Source organism: Protopterus annectens, chromosome 9.part0 (genome assembly GCF_019279795.1).
Source record: "Protopterus annectens isolate FY-2018-M chromosome 9.part0, PAN1.0, whole genome shotgun sequence".
In the NCBI taxonomy this organism is placed as follows: domain Eukaryota; kingdom Metazoa; phylum Chordata; order Ceratodontiformes; family Protopteridae; genus Protopterus; species Protopterus annectens.
Genome location: NC_056743.1, coordinates 472,472,716 through 472,492,401, shown reverse-complemented (window position 1 = coordinate 472,492,401; position 19,686 = coordinate 472,472,716). Strand labels below are relative to the sequence as shown.

The 19,686-nt window shown below is 40.4% G+C and overlaps 1 protein-coding gene across 2 annotated transcripts in view; it reads right to left on the bottom strand.

Moving 5' to 3' along the window:
* Positions 1-19,686, bottom strand: part of CHMP7 (charged multivesicular body protein 7) — a 421,425-nt gene that overhangs the window by 294,646 nt on the left and 107,093 nt on the right. For both annotated transcript variants that reach the window (XM_044083012.1, XM_044083013.1), the window contains exon 6: positions 5,452-5,571. In XM_044083012.1, coding sequence (XP_043938947.1) covers positions 5,452-5,571 — 120 coding nt within the window. The remainder of the gene's footprint in view (positions 1-5,451; positions 5,572-19,686) is intronic.

The following is a 19,686-nucleotide window of genomic DNA, read 5'->3' as shown; positions in this document are numbered from 1 at the left end:
TGCTGAAGTGTGGTCAGGCATAACAAAGATTATGCATGCATGTGTGCTGCTGAAGTGTGGTCATGACATGAACCTGTGCAGCACTGATAATGACAATGAAAGAGTTGCTGAATAACCATCTTCTCAGTGGTCCTATGACCTAAAGGAAGGCATCAGGCAAGTGGTGTAGTTGATCATTTGCATATTCACACACACATCAAAGTGGCCTTGTTCACAGCTATGAGGCAATGTGTGCAGCTCACAGAAGGTTACCACTGCAAACTGCGAAGTTATAATAAATCTGGTGGAAAAGGGGGAGATAGTACAGGCAGAAAATGTGAACAGCAAGCAGAAGAACACACAGGAGGACAACAGGAGGGGAGAAAGGGTGTGCGGTGATGGGGGGAGCATACTTTTTGCTTGGGTACAGGTGATCATGTTTTTTAAAGGGTAGTACTGTGCAAGTCTCTGGACATCCAAGCTAAGAAAAATGTGGATGAAAGATAAATTGCATGTGGAAAGGACTAGTGTAGCTGAATACAAGTCTATGAGGGGAAAGGAAATACAAAACGATAATATGGCTGAACAAAATTCAGAGCAGATTTGGAAAGCTGTGCAAGGTTCTAACCTTGAAAAAGTGAGCCAAGTGCAACAGCATCAGTCCATGGGACTTTAAAAGGACAGGAAAAACATCTAATTTTTGCTGAAGAAAATGGGTAAGTAAAGAGACTAAATTACAGTGCAAGTGTTGAAACTGTATGTAGTAACCATTCAAGCAAAATATGAGATGTACTAAATTAATTATTCTAGGAGGTATAACTGTAGGAATGTGAGACATATGAAAATGATCAAAAGTAAATGACTTATGCATACAGTAATGCGAACAGCACCATACAATAAGGACATTTATTTCATTAAGTTCAGGATGCAACCAATGGAAGACTAAGAGGACAACCTTGCAGAGCTCCTGTGGAAGCAGAGTTACTGTATTTAAACTTAATTTGAGCAATGGCCTATGGTAAGTAAATATCTGAATGATATACCAGCACATTTTTACTGATGTTTCCACCTCTAGATAATTTCCATCATTCTGGAAGATATATTCATTTAAAAGTTAGGCTTGCTGGTAACAGTAACAGAAGTAATCATAGTAGTGTTGTTTCTGAGGTTCTTATTTAATTTGTAGTATATTTTAATATGATTTTACAAGCACATCCTACTGCAAATACTTACAAACAAGAGTTACAAATCTCGTTTTGGAAATCTGTCATTCCTTGAAAAAAGGAGGTATGGTATCGGCAAAGCATAAATGGCCACAGTGCCCATCTGCCTTGTATTTTATATGACACTTTGAAAGGTTTTTAAGTATTCTGAAAGTCTCAGGGAAACAAAAAGTAAGTGTTACTTTTAAATGAATAATGAAAAATAAAATCATACAGAGAGTGTAGATATAAATGAAGTGGATAAGGGATAGTCGTGGTTGATGTGGAAAAACGAGGCTGTTACACACATACATATATAAATAAACACTGTGGAACAACATAACATTTTATGTACTCAAACTTCAGTCAGCAGAAAGTTAGAGGTTTATTTTTATATTGATGGAATAATGTATATCTCAGTACAAATATTTAAATGCTGAAGTCACCAGATCTCCATCTTTTATGGCAACAGGCATTACCAATGAGTCAAACATTTGGGGTAGGAGATATTTTATTGATGGATATTTTGATGAAGCCCATTCTAAATTCCTTAGCTGTTTGTTGAAATGTATGTTCAACTGCCAACAAAGCAATTTAAAGTTTACGCAACAATTTATTGTAGTCTGTAAATCATAGTGCCATTACCGAGATAGAGAAGTGTTTACTATATAAGACTCCATCTCATTATCTCATTAAAAAGTAAAATAATGCATGATGAAGTACTTGAGCGTATTCATTTGTTAGTACATTTCGCTTAATGCAATAATATTTTATTGAAATCTTTGTGTCACACTAGTTTGCACTTAAGTATAACATACTCTTTTACAATGGAAAACGCTTTCAACTTGTTGCATTGGAATAACCGTAGTTTTGACACTGCTATACCCTTATGTTGCAATGAGTGTTCTGGGCTTCAGGATAAAATATTTTCAGATGAGTTAAATACTTCACATGCTGCATTAACTACTGCTTTTTTATTTGGAATGGTAGTGCTAAATTATTACATAAGATGATAAAAGGACACTGGTCTAGCAGACTGAGAACATGCTAATACCTTTGTGGTGTGAGTATTTGTAAGTCTGAAAATGTTACAGAAAGCAAACTGTTAATGCAGCAGTAAGCAAACTGCTATGAAAGGATAGCTACCAACCATTTTATGTCAACAATTATCTGTGTTAACTGATTTTTTGAGGGATGTAGAGGTATATTTCTAAAACAGAATTTGGAAAATATAGAGGAACACTTTTTAGAATATGGTTACTCTGTATGCAGTCTAAACATCATATGACCGAAAGGGTTATCGTAATATGATAAGGGAATTGTTAGTCTGTGTCAACATTTGGCACCTATGTCTCTAATGCAAACAGGTAAACCTGTTCACCTCCCAGGCCCATGCTTACACTTATCAAGGGTATCAAAGCTTGTCAGAGATTTGGGATGCATGGCTAGGCTTTAAAAGGCCCTTGTGATCATTAACCTAGTAAACACTTATGAACCTATAATAATGAACCTATGAAGTTACAGCCTCTATATGCCACTGTCTCAGATATGCTGTGTACTGGCTACCTAGCATTTATCTAATGTGGAACATCTCTGAATCATTTTCGAATTACCTAGCTGTTTTTTGTTGATTTTATTCGTTCTGCCCATTCGTTTGTGGATCCATTCTTGTAAGAGACAATTTCCTGCAATGCAAATACAATCAAGCCTGGTATGATCTATTTAGCTCTGTTTGGTATTTGAACACTGGGCTTCTGGCCCTTTTACAGGAAGGCCAAGAGTGAAAGCACCATAACAGACAAAATAAATAGTGTTACATTAATAATGCTATCATAGTATGGAGAATATATAACAGAGAAAGACACTTAAAAAAATCAACAAGCATACATACAGGACACACATTACAAATAATGCCTAAAGGTCACAGCACAATAAATTAAGAAGATAATACAGCAGTTTGTGTAGTTAGTCATGCGACATGGATATTTCTCTGAACAGTACTAAAATAAGCTATGGAGTTAGGTCTGACTGTGTAAGTCAAAGCAGATCAGCTCAAGAGTATGAGTTGTGCCACACATATAGAGAAAAGGTTTGGCGAGATACTAGGAAGTAGTGCCTCATATTAGAAATAAGGTTATTCTGGACAAAGCTGGAAACTGCCCCGATTTGCACTTGAAAATCTGGATTCACCCTTGTGATATAGGGAACTATTGCCAGCCCATCTGTCTGGAATTGTGTAAATAATTCTATGTCATTTGTGAATACTGATATGATTTATACAGAACTGTATGTTATGTACTGAGCTAAAATGTAACCGCAGCATGCCCTGCTAACTTAGAACTTAAATGCCTATAAACAAGTGCAAATGCATGTTTTAACAGTAGAAACTAGAACATAAACAGGTTAACTTGCAAAACTTCCAAGAAAATAAGTCGAAATTAAATTGTTTTACAATTCTGTTATTTCTCAGTTTCAGTGTAGCAAACTCAATTTCTAGAGCTAGAAGTGTTTTGTATCGTCTTGAAAGAGAAGTAATTACTAGGTTTGAAATGTGGAAGTGGTTTATTGCTTTATGACTTCCAACAGTTGGACAGCTCTGAAAAAGCCTTTGTCTATGTATTTTCACACAGAAATGTTAAATTCTGGTAGTTTCTGTTTTAGTCTGGGAACTGAAGTCAGGTGACAAAAAGTGATGTCATCCAAGTTAACCCAGCAGTAATATTTGATGTTAATTTAAGAACTCTCTCAGAGAGAGACGGGGCATTTTGTATTTTGTCTTTGACCTGGAAACATCCACTCATCATCACTATATCTGCACTTGCCTTGCTGAAGTAAGATTTAGAGCATAGTATCTCTTTTAGATATTGATAAGAATATAGTAAAGATTAGTTTAGATGTTTTCTGTATTTATTTGAGACTGTCCTGCAATGCTGTTTTAAACTATTTCCTGTAATTTTGAACTCTGAAGTTACTGTGTTGATTGACTGAGTATTGTCATGTTCTTTTATTACTTATTATTAAATATATTTAATCCTATCTTTGTGGCTGATATTTGTGAGACCTATTTAAGCTCTTAGCGTACGTGCATATGTATTTGGTGACACTGTACAGTACACTCTTAAATAGCCTTGCAAGTTTTGGTCAGACTATCATTTGGATAATAGTAACATTACACAGTAGGATCGGGCACCCTTTGTTAAGGGCCTTCCAGTAGCTGATAAGTAGTGGTTGGTGGCAGTGGAAACTTCCTTATAGTATGGGGAAAACGGGACATAGCTAGTAAACCTGTGCCAGCCTTTCCCAGGTGTGTGTGTGTGTGTGTGTGTGTATATGTGTGCTTGTGTGTGTTTGTATATAAATCAAATCTCAAAGTGTGTGTGTGTGTGTGTGTGTGTGTGTGTGTGTGTGTGTGTGTGTGTGTGTGTGTGTGTGTGTGTGTGTATGCCAGCTACTTGGACAGGGACACGAAGCACTGGATGGACAGAGAGGGTGCTGGAGGTTTTAGCTTGGCCACTCAGCTGAGATCTCAACCCTATAGCTGTGCCAGTGGGGAGTCTTACTGGGGATCTGGATAAAGAGGGAGAAAACTGCCCCAGACTGACTGTGATCTCTGTGTGCTCTTAAGGGAAATTGCACTCAGTAGCAATCCCCCTAGCTGTTGCCAGTGGTGAGGATTGAGGCTCCTTGATTACTGGGCCATTGTAGGGGTGTCACAACCCTCACCCGGGTAAGGTAAGAGACACCTAAGGCAAAGAATTAGCGGACAGGTTAGTACTAGCTATCTTGTTAATATGAGGGTCTTTAAAGGAAGAAAGGATAAAAAATAAAGTCAGCAACTGCAGTGGCTCTGAAGCACTAGTCAAGGCTCATTACAAGTCAGGCAAGCATACACTTAGTGAAGTGATCAGCACTGTATCTGCTCAAAAATGCATTGTACCAAAAACACTGCTGATAATTAATGTAATCAAGGTTCGGTACAGAGTTCAGTTTACAGGATATCACTGTAAGCAGAAGCTTGCACCCATTTCAGCTCTTAAAAAAATCCTGTAAACATTCAGATGAGGGGTACACTCAAATGAATAAAAGTACAAGCAACTGAACATCTACCATCAGTAAACAACGGCAACTGGGGAAGCTTTTCATGAGCTCATGATTTACTGCACTCATTAAATTCTCTAAAAAGGCAAAAAAGCAGCAGTATGTGCAATGAAAGAAAGAAGCAGTACTCGCATTACAGCAGAAACAACCAGCAAATAGTGTGTAATCTCACCGTGGTGTCTGTTTGAGCAGAATAAATTCGATCGAGAATTGCCTGGATTGTGTCCAGCTTCAAGTGAAATCCATCAATTTGTTTTTCAGCTCGTTTCTTTGCTTTTAAACTTCGTAAAGCCTGCAACATAAAGCACCCAATATGATACCCTATTATAGAAAGTCACATTTTGCACTTTGTCAAGCTAACCCAGATGAGATGCAGCATTAATTTGGTGAAGAACATTATAGCTACATTACAATGCATATTACAGGGTTAAAGACAGTTCAGTTACGTACACTCCACAAAAGAGCAGATGTTCGAGTATGGAGATCACTGCTGTGGAATAATCTTTAGCCAAGGGAAATAAACACAGCAGATGTCCATCCTTCCAGTCTGATTTGAGATCTCTTCCGATGCTGCCCGACTCTGCTGACCTCTTCCCTTAACCAGGAAATCAGACTAACAGGTGGAGCAACTGGTGCTATCATCACTTTCTTTTTTTTTTTTTTTTTTGCTGAAAACGTTATCATACAGTGTGCCTTGTTTAAGGGCAAGCTTTGCACCCTGTTTTCAATCTGCAAAATCTCTTGAAGATTTGCATATGAACTTAAAGGCCTATATCTTTGCCTTGTAAAGGACTACTTTGCCACCCACCTTTAATGGAGGATTTCAGGCTGTTCTCATTCTAACAGCTGATTGTGCCAATAAATAATACAAAATAGGATAATAAGGGGACACCACCCTCTCTTTTCTCTTTTCTTTTTACTCTGAAGACAGGTGTTGCCTAATCCTATTGGAGATTATCCATAAAGTAGATGGTTTATACACTATCAGTAAAGGTAGCCCCAAGTGCTGGGGGAAGGACAGTAAATGTCTACACTGCAGAAGTGGTCCCCATGCTTAAAAAGCTACTGTCAGTGTAAGTATACTCACTCAGCTATATGTTCAAAGGGCTCACTGCTGTAGTGAAACTCCCAGAAAGGAGGGACATTCATGATATGTTCTACAGTACAGCACCTGCAAAACCTGCTCTGCTCCTGGACAGGATATTCAGCTTCTAGTGCTTAGAGAAAGTGTGAAAAGTTGTCCAAGTAGCTGCCTCATAGACACTTTGAGATGGCCAAAAATGTTTTTCTATTCTTTTCATAGAAGGGGATACAGTCTGCTAGCCAGAAACTATTTGCTACAGTTACATGGTACACGGAGTGCAGATAGTTGGGTAGACTGTCATCTCCTGGAGAAATAATACCAGAGATTCCTACGGACTCCACCAAATACATACATTTCCATTCCTGTTACGAGGGTTAGGTTAGAATATTGACAGATGTACGGCCTGGTTCAATGCCAGTTCTGGTATCGTCTTAAGCATTAAAGAGGGATTTGTCCTGAGACTACTTATATCTTTACAACCACCAATGAGGGCTTCAATACCACAAAGGCTTGGAGATCTGAGAGCCTTCTTATAAGTTCATAGGTGATTACTGGGCTAAAGACCCCCGGGGGTCTTTTTAAGCCTAGCCACCCTAACCAAATGAATCTAGCAGATTTATACCATGCTTTTTTTTTGTTTTGATAAGGTATATGTAGATTTGGGCATGCTTTGTCAGGCATTTACAGGATGTCCCTCTCTATTAGAGCCACAGGTGCCAGACCATGGATAAAATTTCCATTTTCCTATCCACTGGTCCAGATTAAGCTTGAATTGGGTTAGGGACCAACTCTGCTGGACATGGATGGGAAGCCTGTTCCAGAGAAGGGATAGTCTTTGAGAACCATACCTATCCTCCCAGCATATCCTATTTATGTTGCAGGGGAGGTTTAGGTCCCTAGATTGGGTAATTCTGAAGCTGTTTACTTGTGGATGTGCAACAAAATCATCAGGCTGGGATAAAAAGGATGCTTTACAGGCCAGGCATAGATCACCTCTCAGCAGCCTGTAAGATACAAAGTACAAGGACAGGGCTTTGAGGTGGTCCATGTAAGACGTTGTTTATGCCCTGTATTCTTTTTGTGAAAAACCTCTATGGATACCCCAGCTGCTGCATATGCCATAGATAGGTACATATCAAAGGGGGCTCTGTATTCAGTAACTGGTCTGAGGAGGGTCAAGTACAGCAGAACAATGACATATGTTAGAGAAAAATGCATCACTCATGATTACTCTACACAAAATGCATATTAACTTACAGTTTCTGCACAAATAAGATATTTAATAAATATGTATGTTAAAAATGATATCCAATATAAATGCATAGTTATGTAAACCACAGATACTTACTGTAGTTCTAAGGGTTTCACAACTGCATTCTAATACTAAGCTGTAAAGTGCATTAACAAAGGACTGAAGGTAAAGAGAGTGCTGAAGAGATTAAGGGATTTACTATGGTCTAGAGCGTCTGGAATGCCCAGGAAGTGAAGAAAGTACACAATGTGAAAGAGATTTTGTTTTATGTGAGCTCGGACCTTCCCAGGCTGGGATGGGTAGTTACAAAAATTCCTTTTGTGGAATTTTTTGAATTCCACCATACCCTTCTTGAGATTTACCTATAACTTTAACCTTGTTTCTATTAATTATTTAGATGTTACTATGCTCAAAACTTATGAGAAACAGAGTATTAACAGTATTGTGTATAAAAAAAAAAAAACATACTGTAACAGTCTGATACACTATGAAAGCAATCACCCCAACTTTCAAAAAAGGGGAATCATCAAGGGTCAATATATTCGGTTGGCCAGGATGACTTCAGATAATAATCTATTTGAAGCAGAAAGTGAAGTGTTGGCAAACATGTTTAGTGCTACAGGTCATCCTCTTCATCTAATCAGGTCTGTCAGTTCAGACGTAAGGAGTAGAAGACAGACTGACACTATTGTGCCACTTATTAGATCCAATATTGGGTCTGCTAATGAATTATTCAATCAAGCTGATGTACCAAGGACAGCTTTCTCTACATGCTTTGTAATGCAATACTATGCAGAAGACAGAGCTATCAGGAACATTCTTAAGAATTGGTTATTTTTTTCTCTGTTTAATGGTATTTCGGACAAACTGGGGGTACGCCAGTTATTGTTTATAAAAAAGGAAGAACTATAAAAAAAACTTTTGGAACCCCATGTTACACATCTGGGTATGTATTCTAACAAGAGGTGCAGTTCTTGCACCCAATGTAAGTTTATATTGACTACGGATCAAATTCATGTTAACAGATATTTTTTCAAATCTACCTTTGCCTGTAATTGCAACACTAAAGGAGTTGTTTATTTGGTCCTTTGTCAAAAATGCAACAGTTTCTATGTAGGAAAAACCCAGAGAAAGCTAAGGGAACAAATATATGAGCACTCCCTTGATATTAGAAAAAATAAGGCTACTAATTCCTTAGCTAAGCACGTCCATAATAATCCATCTCATTACTATTTTTTGGATTGGACTGTGTTTTAAGGAACCCTAGGGGAGGTCCATGGGAGGGCTTACTGTAACAATTTGAGTTACTATAGCAATTGAGGCTAAATGCTAGTTCTCCCACTGGACTTAATGACCAAATTTCTATAGGTAGTGTGTTAAAACTGAAATCTTATCAAGTATAATAATGTAATGTTGTAGAAAAATAAAATTTACATTTAAAATATTTAAAATGTTTTAATCTATTGTGTAAAAGTATGATTTTAGGTGTTGCTTTTTTTTTCTTATTTGTATTTTTGTACTTAAGTGGGTGTGTGAAGTCATGTGACCGCTTACGAGAGTATTTAAACCTGTGTGTGGTTGTTTTTGTATACTCTGAAGAAGTCTGGTTACAGTTCAGATGAAAGCGCTCAGTATTGCAATAAACTGTTTTTTGGAACACCGTGCTCCTCTGTGGATTTTGGAGTGTTTTTCGGTCGTATTGCTGTTTAAGTTCCTGGTATTGTAGTTAAAAGAAATGTTGGGGAGATAAAATGTTACTGGTACTGAAATTTACAAGGTCGAAAAATAAGAGTGGTTGCCAGGTCAGGTGGCTTGTGTTTTTCTAAAACATTACTGTTACTAAAAAAATGATTGTTAAGTGTTCATGTGCAGCACTAACCAAGAAGCACAAGGTTCTGCAGAGACCCTATTTGTCAACATCAGTATTCTGCATGCATGATACTGATAAGGAAATAAAAACTGCGTGTTTTTGCTGCTTGGTGAGACTGATTTGAAAACATTGTGAAGGTAGTCTCCCAGCCATGACATATGTGGATTTAAATAAAAAGAAAATGTTTTGCACATCCTGAAGAGTTTGACTCAAGACTAAAAGGTAATTAATGTTACTTATGTATATTTTAAACTGCACTTTAACACATCCTTGGACCTAGATGCCATACTCTTACCTATAAGTTTTGTGAAGTAGAACAATTTCCTTACCAGAGTAGACACATGTTGGTCAAAGGGCAGGTTACTGTCTACACTTGTTCCCAAATCCCTGATCATTGGGTCAACTTTTAGGGTTGTATTATCAATGTGGTATTTACCAGGGATATCAGTCTTCCCAAAGGATAATAATATACACTTCCTAGTACTGCGTTTTAGACTGTGGCTCTGGTACCAGTTATTTATCTGTTAAGCCTTCTTGAAGGGTGTCTGTGTCACATGAAAATTCTATGACTGCACCAAGTTTACAATCATCTGCAAACTTGGTCAGCTAGAGGCCCTTGATGTTGTCCTTGAATTCAGAAAAACAGATGCCAAAAGGAGCACCTCCCAGGACTGAGCCTTGAGAGACTTTGCTTGTGATTGGCCTCTTGGTGGAGGTAGACTTCCCTTATCTTAACTTCTTGGGTCCCATATGTGTGCCAGTTGGCTATCCAGCAAATGATTTAGGGGGTGTATACCAAATTTCGTGAATTTGTCGACAATGTCCAAGTGGGGTACTATATCAGAAGCACTTGACCAAGTCAAGGGAGGCAGTATGTTCAGTTTTTCCCTCATCCATTGCTTTGGTGACCTTCTCAAAGAAGTCCACAAGGTTAAGTAAGCATGACCTGCCCTTGACAAAACCAAACTGGCTTACATCTAGTAAATGAAATTTTCCTGTATCATAGTTTATTTTTTTCCTGCTAATTCTTTCCATGGCTTTGCATATGAGACTAGTCAGACTTATGGGTCTGTAAATAGCCCACCCTTGTTCAGAGGGAGGACAGCTGGAGTCCTACATTCACTTAGCATAAAGCCTGTTTGGAGGGGACAGTTAAACAGTGATTGTAGTAGTCCAGATACTGCATGTTTCATACCATTTAGGAAGCATCCTGGGCTATTATCTAGGCCCACTGATGCACTACTGTTGGCCTTTAAGAGTGCAGTGAGGATCTGTACCCTACTGATTGTTTGGGGGGTTATGGTTAAAAGTATTTAATGATGGGTGCCTGGGGGGGGGGGGGGTAAAACTGGAGCTAAATTTGTCTTCCATTAGATGGCTATATTTTCCATCTCACTCTAAGTTGCTCCATTTACAGTTAGACTGATAAACTGAAAAAAAAGCACTGTGAATGTCATTGGCTTGGAGGGCTATTTTTGTCTCAATCCTAGCCTTGGTAAACTTGATTAGCGCCCCCTCCCCCGAGGTGCTTGTTTAAATTGATGAGGGAGTTTTTACCTTGTTGGGCATTGCAATTTCTAATTTTTGGCATGATTTCTTTTCTTTTTTCTTTTGTTATATACCCTGCTGATGCTGGGATTTCAACATGAGTTTGTCGTGTGATTTGTTTTGGGGAAAAACAGGTCTCGCTCTCTCTCTCTGAAATGACAGATTCCCATTCTCAGGAAATGCAAAGGGACTGTTGAAGAGGAGGAAGAGGGATGGGTTTTAATGGCTGTATACCCATCACTGTCCTTTTTGGGAGACAGGAGGGCTTTTCTTCCCTTTCCCTACCTTTCTGAATATCCCTATCTCCTTGCTTTACTCCCACAGCTGTGCAAGTGAAGAGAAAAAAAATAAATAAAATAAAATAACTTATGCTTATTCTGCTTAATGCAGAAAGCTGATTAACTTCCCACAGTAGAGCAGCCAATTCAGGTGCCTCCCCCAAGTTTTTTTTAACTGAAGAGCATTCAGATTACTGTAGAAAGCGGTTGGCCTTCAGTAATTCAGCCAATCATTCCCCAGCATATCCATGCCCCGCCACCACCACCATCAGTCTCAACAACAGACCAAAAAGAGGTAACTGGGAACATGTGTTTCTGGAATGTAATGAGTTGGCAAATTTAAAAAATTCACTACAGTGTACTCTGTCAAAAATGGTGGGTGAGCAAATGGCTGTAAATAAGGACATGACTTTTTTGCAGCTAGGACCCAGGATCGGATTGTCTAGAGACATAGTAAAGCCTTAAGTTTTTGCTGTCTGCCAAAAAAGTATTTGCTGGAAAATGGAAATCAGAGTCTTACACCAACAGTATTTGAAGTACTGAATATTATAAAAGAGGTAAAAGAATTGGACAATGGATTTTTAGAAAAGAGAAGGAGCCAATTACATAGAAATAAATGGAAATTGTGGGAACAATGCATACATAACAATGTTCAGGAGGAGCAGGAGTGAGGTTTAAGGGAAGGCAAGAATTCAGCAATTTATGAAAGGCTGGACTGATTATAATTACAAAGAAAGAACAAATATTTGATGCATTATGTACGTAAATGGCCAAAAAAAAAACATTAATATAGTTTGCTTTCTTTTCTGTTAATGTATCTTTGCCTACATTTTAAGCAATAAAGATGTTTAACAAAAAAGTCTTCAGATTACTGTGAGAACACAAACCAATCACTCACCCTGCTCTCAACAGTAGGAAATAAAAGAAAAGTTGTCAGATTATTGTAGGAAGAAGATTAGCTTCCTGCAGTAATTCATCCAATCCGCAGCCTCCAGCTTTTCAAGTGAAGGTTAAAAGAAATGCTGACTTCAAGAGCCTTTTTGTAGTGGTATTTAAGTACAGAGATGTAGAGCTAGCTCACTCAAGTGTGCCTCTAACGCTTTGCACCAACGGGAAATGCCCTCTTTACCACACACTTTCTATGCTACTGGCCTAGACTGTTTTACGTAACTCTTAAGTCAACCACTAAGATCCCATGCTTCTTTTCAAATCTTTAATTTCTTGTACTCTAATATCCGAAATGTTTGAACATACTGGACATTAAAATATACTGGATTTACAGTACTGTGTATCCAAAGCATTACAATACCATCGTACTGTTTTACTGTCACTACATGTTATTATACTCTTGTCTATTTTGTATGTCTGGTCAGTTTTTGATCCTGGGCTGACTGAAGTTGATCAGAACTAATCAGTGCTCTACCCTGATAAAAAAAATTTAAAAATAAAAATGGCCACTTGCTTTGTGGGGATACTACCTACTACATTTCAATACTGGAGACCGAAAAAAGATGCTTAACAGCTTCTTCAGTTTTTAAACACTTGTCCTTGGACATTATCTGGTAGTGGCTGAATCCTTGGCCAAGCATGGCTGCAGTACTGATGTTCCGGTTACACTTCTGTTTCATGCATCTGTATCATTATCCATCCAGGAATCCAGTCCTGCTGAGTTGCATCGATCTTCTGTAGCAATTCCATAAGCAGTCACTACAAAGAACTTGTGAAGCAAGCAGGAAATGGAAGTAGACTGCAAGGCCTTTCTCCTGCAATACATACATACTGCATGCATACACAACTATGGACAATTTAGAGGCACCAATTCACCTACCGCTGAATTATAGAATGGGGGAAGAAAAGCAAACATAGTAGGGCCTTGCAGATTCTATACAGAAAGCGCCAAAGCTGAGAATTAAACCAAAAAAACCTGCTTGCTGTAAGGTGGTGCATGCTGTACCGTCAGCCACACATAACTGTATATGAGGAAGAGAAGCATGATGGGAATGGGGGGAGCTGGCACTCTGAAAAGCTTTGAGTGCCAAGCTATCTTAATGCCTCTGGAACACAGCCATACAAGTGGACCACTTCTTATAAGATCCCTTTTATCCCCTTTTCAAATGTAGTTTTAACTTTTCACTGGCTGATTCACTGCTCATATTGATTTTTATGAAATGGTTCACAACTAATGCACTTTAGGTTTGCAGACACTACTAATTTATTTTGTCTTTTAAAGATGGTGCACAATAGTTGGGATAGATAAAAATTTGTATTCATGCCTTTCAGTCCAGTTTTACTTCCTGGAGTTATAAAATCAAATTTACTCTCCAGTATGTGAATAAAAATAGATATGACTGGACTGCTTTCAAAAGATTTCATACTGCCTTGTTAGAAACAAATGCCTGGCATAGCTGCATTTTAGCCCCAGGTAAAGGAACTTTTAAGCAAATTACTGTCTCCTGCACTTAACTACTCTTCAGTCTGTCAGTTGCCCAGAAACTTGATTAGCAGGTCAAGGACAAAACCTGAGGCAAAAAGGCCAGTGTAGATTAAAAAAGACATGCCCATAAAAAAAAAAATATAACAGAAAAGGATGAAAAGTAAGGATAAAAATGGAAGATGAAAGGAGCAGTACAGGATTGATGGGAAAACTAGGGGGAAATTTGTGAGTTGCTCAGAATGCACAGCAGCTATGAGGCTTGGGAAGCTTTTGCATGGCAGAGGTTGTTAAATATGTAGGTGAACGACTATGGGAGCTACAGATGGTGGTAAACTGACTAGTCTGGGAGGAAAGGATACAGAGGGACTGGAAAGGAGGAGGTAATGGGAGGCTAGTAGACAAGCCAAGGTGGAAAAAGATGTAAAGGAAAAAGTGGGGGAATGGTATCACATGCACATGTCATCAGAAAAGCACAAGCAGGGGGAATGAAGCAGACTAAGGCGAAGGGATCATGTGGGAGAAACAGCTACAAATGGGATGAAAAAAAGAATGGGACCAATGAAGCCTCTTTTCAGGGATACTCCAGATGTCCTGTGATTAAAGAATGAACCTAATCAGCAAATCAGTCTTACCTACACTTGGTCTTTCTTTTTTTTTTTTTTTTGGTCCTCTCTGACCTCATTCATACCAGCCTGGCCCCCCAGTGCCCTATGTCTATGCTCGATCAAATCAGCATCCTCCTACACTGCCCCCCCCCCAAAAAAAAAAAAACTTGCTTCAGTGGTACTGCTGGAGCCGGTCAAGATCTTAAGGCTATCCTGGGGGCTCAGCCATGTGTTCTTTCATTGAGGTGGAGTTTTTTTTCATTTTACTTTATATACCCTGGGCACGTTTCCTTTTCCCAGCCCCCCTCCCCCCAGGTAGCTGGTTGCATAGAAGGGCAATTCCTCTCTTTGGATCACACCTCCCCTTAGGCAGAGCCAACAGTGAGCATGTTTACCCCAGGTTGGGCACACTCATCCTTCCTTTGCTCTGTCAGTCACCCAAAGCCTCTAATCAAACCCAGGATGACTGGGCTTTAGTACAGGGTTTATCTATACCAGAGTAGCCAACTGTTATTATTCTTAACCAAGATGACAGACCATGATGGACTCAACCAACTAGTGCAAGACTATACCAAAAAGAAAAGAAAAAAGGAGCTCTAGCAGAAGCAGTCAAGAATGTTCAGCTGAAGACACCATTAGCAGACACTGATCATATCACTGTGTGGGTTTGAGTTGGAGGAAGAGCACGACACAAATACAATGGTGTGAGACCTAAAGACACAGGATTCTGATGTACTGGGGGAAGGGTCAGTGGTGAGCTAGTAAACTGGTAGTAAAGCTATGAAAATCAGTCATGGATGGAGCAAAAATGTGTGGAAAATAAACAGGAAAGGGCTGATGTTGCTACACATAAATGACAGCCTAGCAATATGGGGGGAAAAGACCTTCAAGACGTAGAAAATGTCAGGGAGCTACAGAACGTGCAATACAAGGAGGGTACATGGACAGTATCACAGGTGGTGGGGAGCAGAGCTGCAAGAAGGAATATGGGTGAAGGAATAAGGATGTGGGGAAAAGGACATTTAGGTAATCAGCACAAAAATGGAAGGGAGGGACACACCTAACTAGGAAAAGCAAAGATGGGAGACAGGCTATAGAAGATAAGAAAACTAGAATAGATACTAAATCAGTATTGTCCTACAGCTGTCTCAAAGTAAAGCAAGCTGGATGAGACGTTGGACAAACCAGGCAGAGTAGTGGACAGACACCACAACAGAGGAAGGAGATAGAAAGTAATGTGACCGCCTTAAGAAAGTACAGTTGTGTACACTTACCATAAATGTAGATGTTCGAGTGTATTCACTGTTGCAGTCATCACATTTGGGTTTATCCCTGCCAGGGTAGCCCATGCCCTTAGTATTTCTGCATCGGTTGCTGTTGCTTGAGGACTGACGTCCGTAGTATAAAGTAAGGCAGCCGACGCCATTACATCAGTTTTTCTTGCCCTAACCTGTCAGGAGCCCCCGAGTTGGAGGCCAGGTTCTGGTGGAAGAAACCTCACCAGTGGGAAATAAATACCAATAAGTTCCTTGTAAGAAAAGGAGACCTGCAAGTTAAAAAGGCAATAAAAGGAGAAAGAGAAGAAAGGGGGATGGAGGGAGGGAAACCAGGACTGCAACAATGATTACACTCGAACATCTACATTTATGGTAAGTGTACACAACTGTACTATGGTTCCTTGTGTTTCACTGCTGCAGTCATCGCATTTGGGTCGATTCCGAAAGCTGAGGAAAAGGGTGGAGGCAGTCAATGAAACTAGGGGCTGGCTAGGATGCCCTGCAAGACTGCAGAGGCAAACCCTGCCCTGGATTGGCAGAAGAGAGGCAGGTGGTAATGCTTGGTAAAAATGTGAACAGATGTCCAGATGGCAGCCTCCAGATGTCCCTGGTGGGGGACACCTCTGAGGAAAGCTGCAGAAGTAGCGGCTGCTCTGGTGGAGTGTGTCCTGACCCCCTTGGGGGGAGGCTTTCCATGCTGTTTGTAGCAGAAATGGATTAGTGTGCTATCCATTTGGAACTGGTTTGTTTGGAGATGGCTTTTCCTTCTGCCCCTGTAGCAAAGCTAACCAGCAATTGATCAGACTTTCTGAATGATTTAGTCCTGTCTAGATACAATCTGAGCTGTCTGTGCACATCTAGAGAGTGAAGAATCCTTTCCCCCTTGTTCTGGGGATTAGGAAAAAAGGTGAGCAAATGAATGGATTGGTTAATGAATTGGTTGAGAGCCACACTGGACACCACCTTGAGTATGAAGGATGGGTTAGTTCTGAGGGATACCCTGTCTGCATGGAAGATGATGAAGTGTTCCACAGCCATGAGTGCTTGCAGCTCAGAGACTCTTCTGGCTGAAGTGATGGCCAGAAGGAATGCTGTCTTCCAGGAGAGAAAGTTTAGCTCTGCAGAAGAAGCTGGTTCGAAAGGCGGCAGGATGAGATTTTCCAATACAAAGTTAAGATCCCAAACTGGTGTTGGTGCCCTTCTGGGTGGCCTCAAGTTGCTAGCCCCTTTTAGGAACTGTTTGATCAAAGGGTGTGAGAAAAGGGGCTGCTCAGAGGGAAAATGAGCAGAAATACCAGAGGCATGAATTTTTATAGAGGAGAAAGAGAGGCCACTGTGTAGTAGGTCAGCTAAGTAATCCAGGATGAGAGAGAGAGAGAGAGAGGGAGGGAGGGCTGTGCCATATTGGCTCCCTTAGCCTGGATCCAGGTGCAGAACCTTTTCCATTTATCAGCATAAGACTTTCTGATGCTAGGACGTCTGGCCTAACGGATAACATGCAGAACCTGTTTACTGAGGTTGGCAGATTGGTTCGAGGTTAGGGAATAAGTCAAGCTGCCAAACTGAGTGTCTGCAACTGGGGATGCATGAATTCCCCTTCCCTCTGGGTCAGGAGGTTTGGAATCTGAGGAAGATGCCATGGGGGTAAGCGAGGACAGGCTGCGCAGCAAGGGATACCAGTGCTGGCAGGGCCAGTCTGGAGGTATAAGAATGGTCCTTGGTTTTTCCTCCCTTACTTTGAGCAGTACCTTGGGGATGAGTGGTAGGGGAGGAAAGGCACAGACCAAAAGATTGACCCAGGGGAAGGACAGGGCACCCACTTTCCAAGCCATGCAGTGATGCTCCCTGGTGCAGAATTTGCTGAGCTGATGGCTGGTGTGGGAGGCAAACCAGTCAGCCTTCGGGATTCCCCATTTCTGAGTTATTAGGGTGAAGGTACTTCTGTTGAGTTGCCACTCGTGTGGGTCCAGAAGATTTCTGCTTAATTGGTCTGCCAGATTGTTGAGAGAGCCTGGTAGGAATTGTGCTAACAGGTGTAGCTGCCTGGCAGAGGCTGTATAGAAGGTAAGACTGAGTCCCCTCCCTGCTTCTTCATGTACTACATCACAGTGGTGTTGTCTGTTTTGATCAGGAGAGCCCCTGGAGAGAGAAGGGGCTTGAAAGCTATCAAGGCATGCTGCACAGCCATCATCTCTTTTTGATTGATGTGCAGAGGGATTTGCTTTGGGCTCCATTGGCCCTGTATGCACCTGCTGTCCAGGTCTGCACCCCAAGCGTATGCGTCTGATGTGTCTGTGGTGAGGGTCTGGGTTGCGGGGGTAGGGTGGGGAGAAAGGCATTCCCTTGTTGTGGGAGCATGCTGTTGCCCACCAAAAAAATATTTTCTGAGGCAAGGAATTATAGGTAGAAGAGTTTCCAGGTCTTGAGAGTGTTGGCACCAAAGGCTCTTTAGGTACCAATGAACTTTCCTCATATGCAGTCTAGCATGTGGAATGAGTAGTATGCAAGATGCCATGAACCCTAGAGCTTGCAGGATCTTCCTTGCAGTTAGCTGGGGCCTGGTGGCTAGTTGAGAGAAGTAGGCTGTCAGAAAAAAATTGTTTCTCTGGAGTAAGGTATGCCATCTGGGAAGCTGTGTCCAGACTTACTAACAGGAAGATTATCCTTTGGGTGGGCACCTATTTGGATTTCTTTTCATTGACTGTGTACCCTAGGGAGGTTAGTAGGGTCTTTACAAAGCCCAGGTGCTTAAGCAGTTTCTTCTGGCTGTCTGCCTGAATAAGGCAGTCGTCCAAGTATGGGTAAATCTGAAAACTTCTTTGTTTGCAAAAGGCAATGGCCAGAGCCAAACATTTTATGAAAACTCTGGGAGCAGTAGATAAGCCAAAGGGAAGGACGTGCAGAGAACTGAAAGTGTTGAGATCCTGCCCTGAAGCAGAGATATTTCCTGCATGATTCCCTGATAGAAATGTGGAGGTAGGCTTTTTTTGATCTAGGGTGGCTAGCCAAGCGTCCTTGGACAGCATGGGTAGCAGCTGCTTGAGGGTGAGCATTTTGAATTTTGGGATCACCAAGAAGGTGTTTAGAATGGATAGATCGAGTATGGGGCGCCAGGTGCCCTCTTTTCTAGGCACCAGAAAAAGTCTGGAGTAGAAACCTTGGCCTGTCTGTTCTGCAGGAATGTGCTCTACTGCCCTCAAAGAGAGCAGGGAAAGGATTTGCTTTTGAGCCTCTGCCCACTGATTTGGTGGTAGATATGGGAACCCTTTTGGGGTTGGAAGGGAGTGGAAAGAAAATTTGTATCCCTGAGACACAATGTTCAGAACCCAGTGGTCCTTGGTAATGGTGGCCCAGGTGCTTGAGTGAAAGAAGAGTTTTTCTCCTAGGGGTAAGTGAAGGTATGCCAGTGCCAAAATTGTAGACAGCATACTGAAGAAATATGTAGCAATTGAATACCAAATATGCAAGGACACATGGTCATTCCTAGAGAAAATCAACCTACTTGAATACAATAATGATTACAACTTTCTAACAGTAGATGAGAAAGACCTCTATCTCCCACGCAATGGGTACTGAATCTGTATCTACCATGATGAAAAGGAAAGGGGTCCCCAATACAGAAATACATCTAGTGGAGGAATTATTAGACATTATCTTGACCAACAATTTCATTTTATTTTTTTCAAAAATAAGTATTACTTACAGAAAACTGGAGTGACCATGTGTTTCCCATGCGGAGCCAGTTTTTCTAATTTAGTCATGGCCTACTGGGAGCATGAATATATTTTTGGGAACGTTGAAATGACTAACCATAGCTTTTTTTTTACCCGTTACCTGGATGATATAGTTATGATAATCAAAGGAGACATAATGGTAGCTAGTGAATTGGTTAATTACTTTAATACCACTAGTAACTTTTTACAATTCACATTTACTTATAATAACCAAGAAATCCCATACTTGGATGTACACCTCAGGAAAGCCAGCAAGCAAAAATATAATGCAAAAATATACAGAAAAAGCATATATTCAAACACCTTTTTGCATTACTCAAGTGCT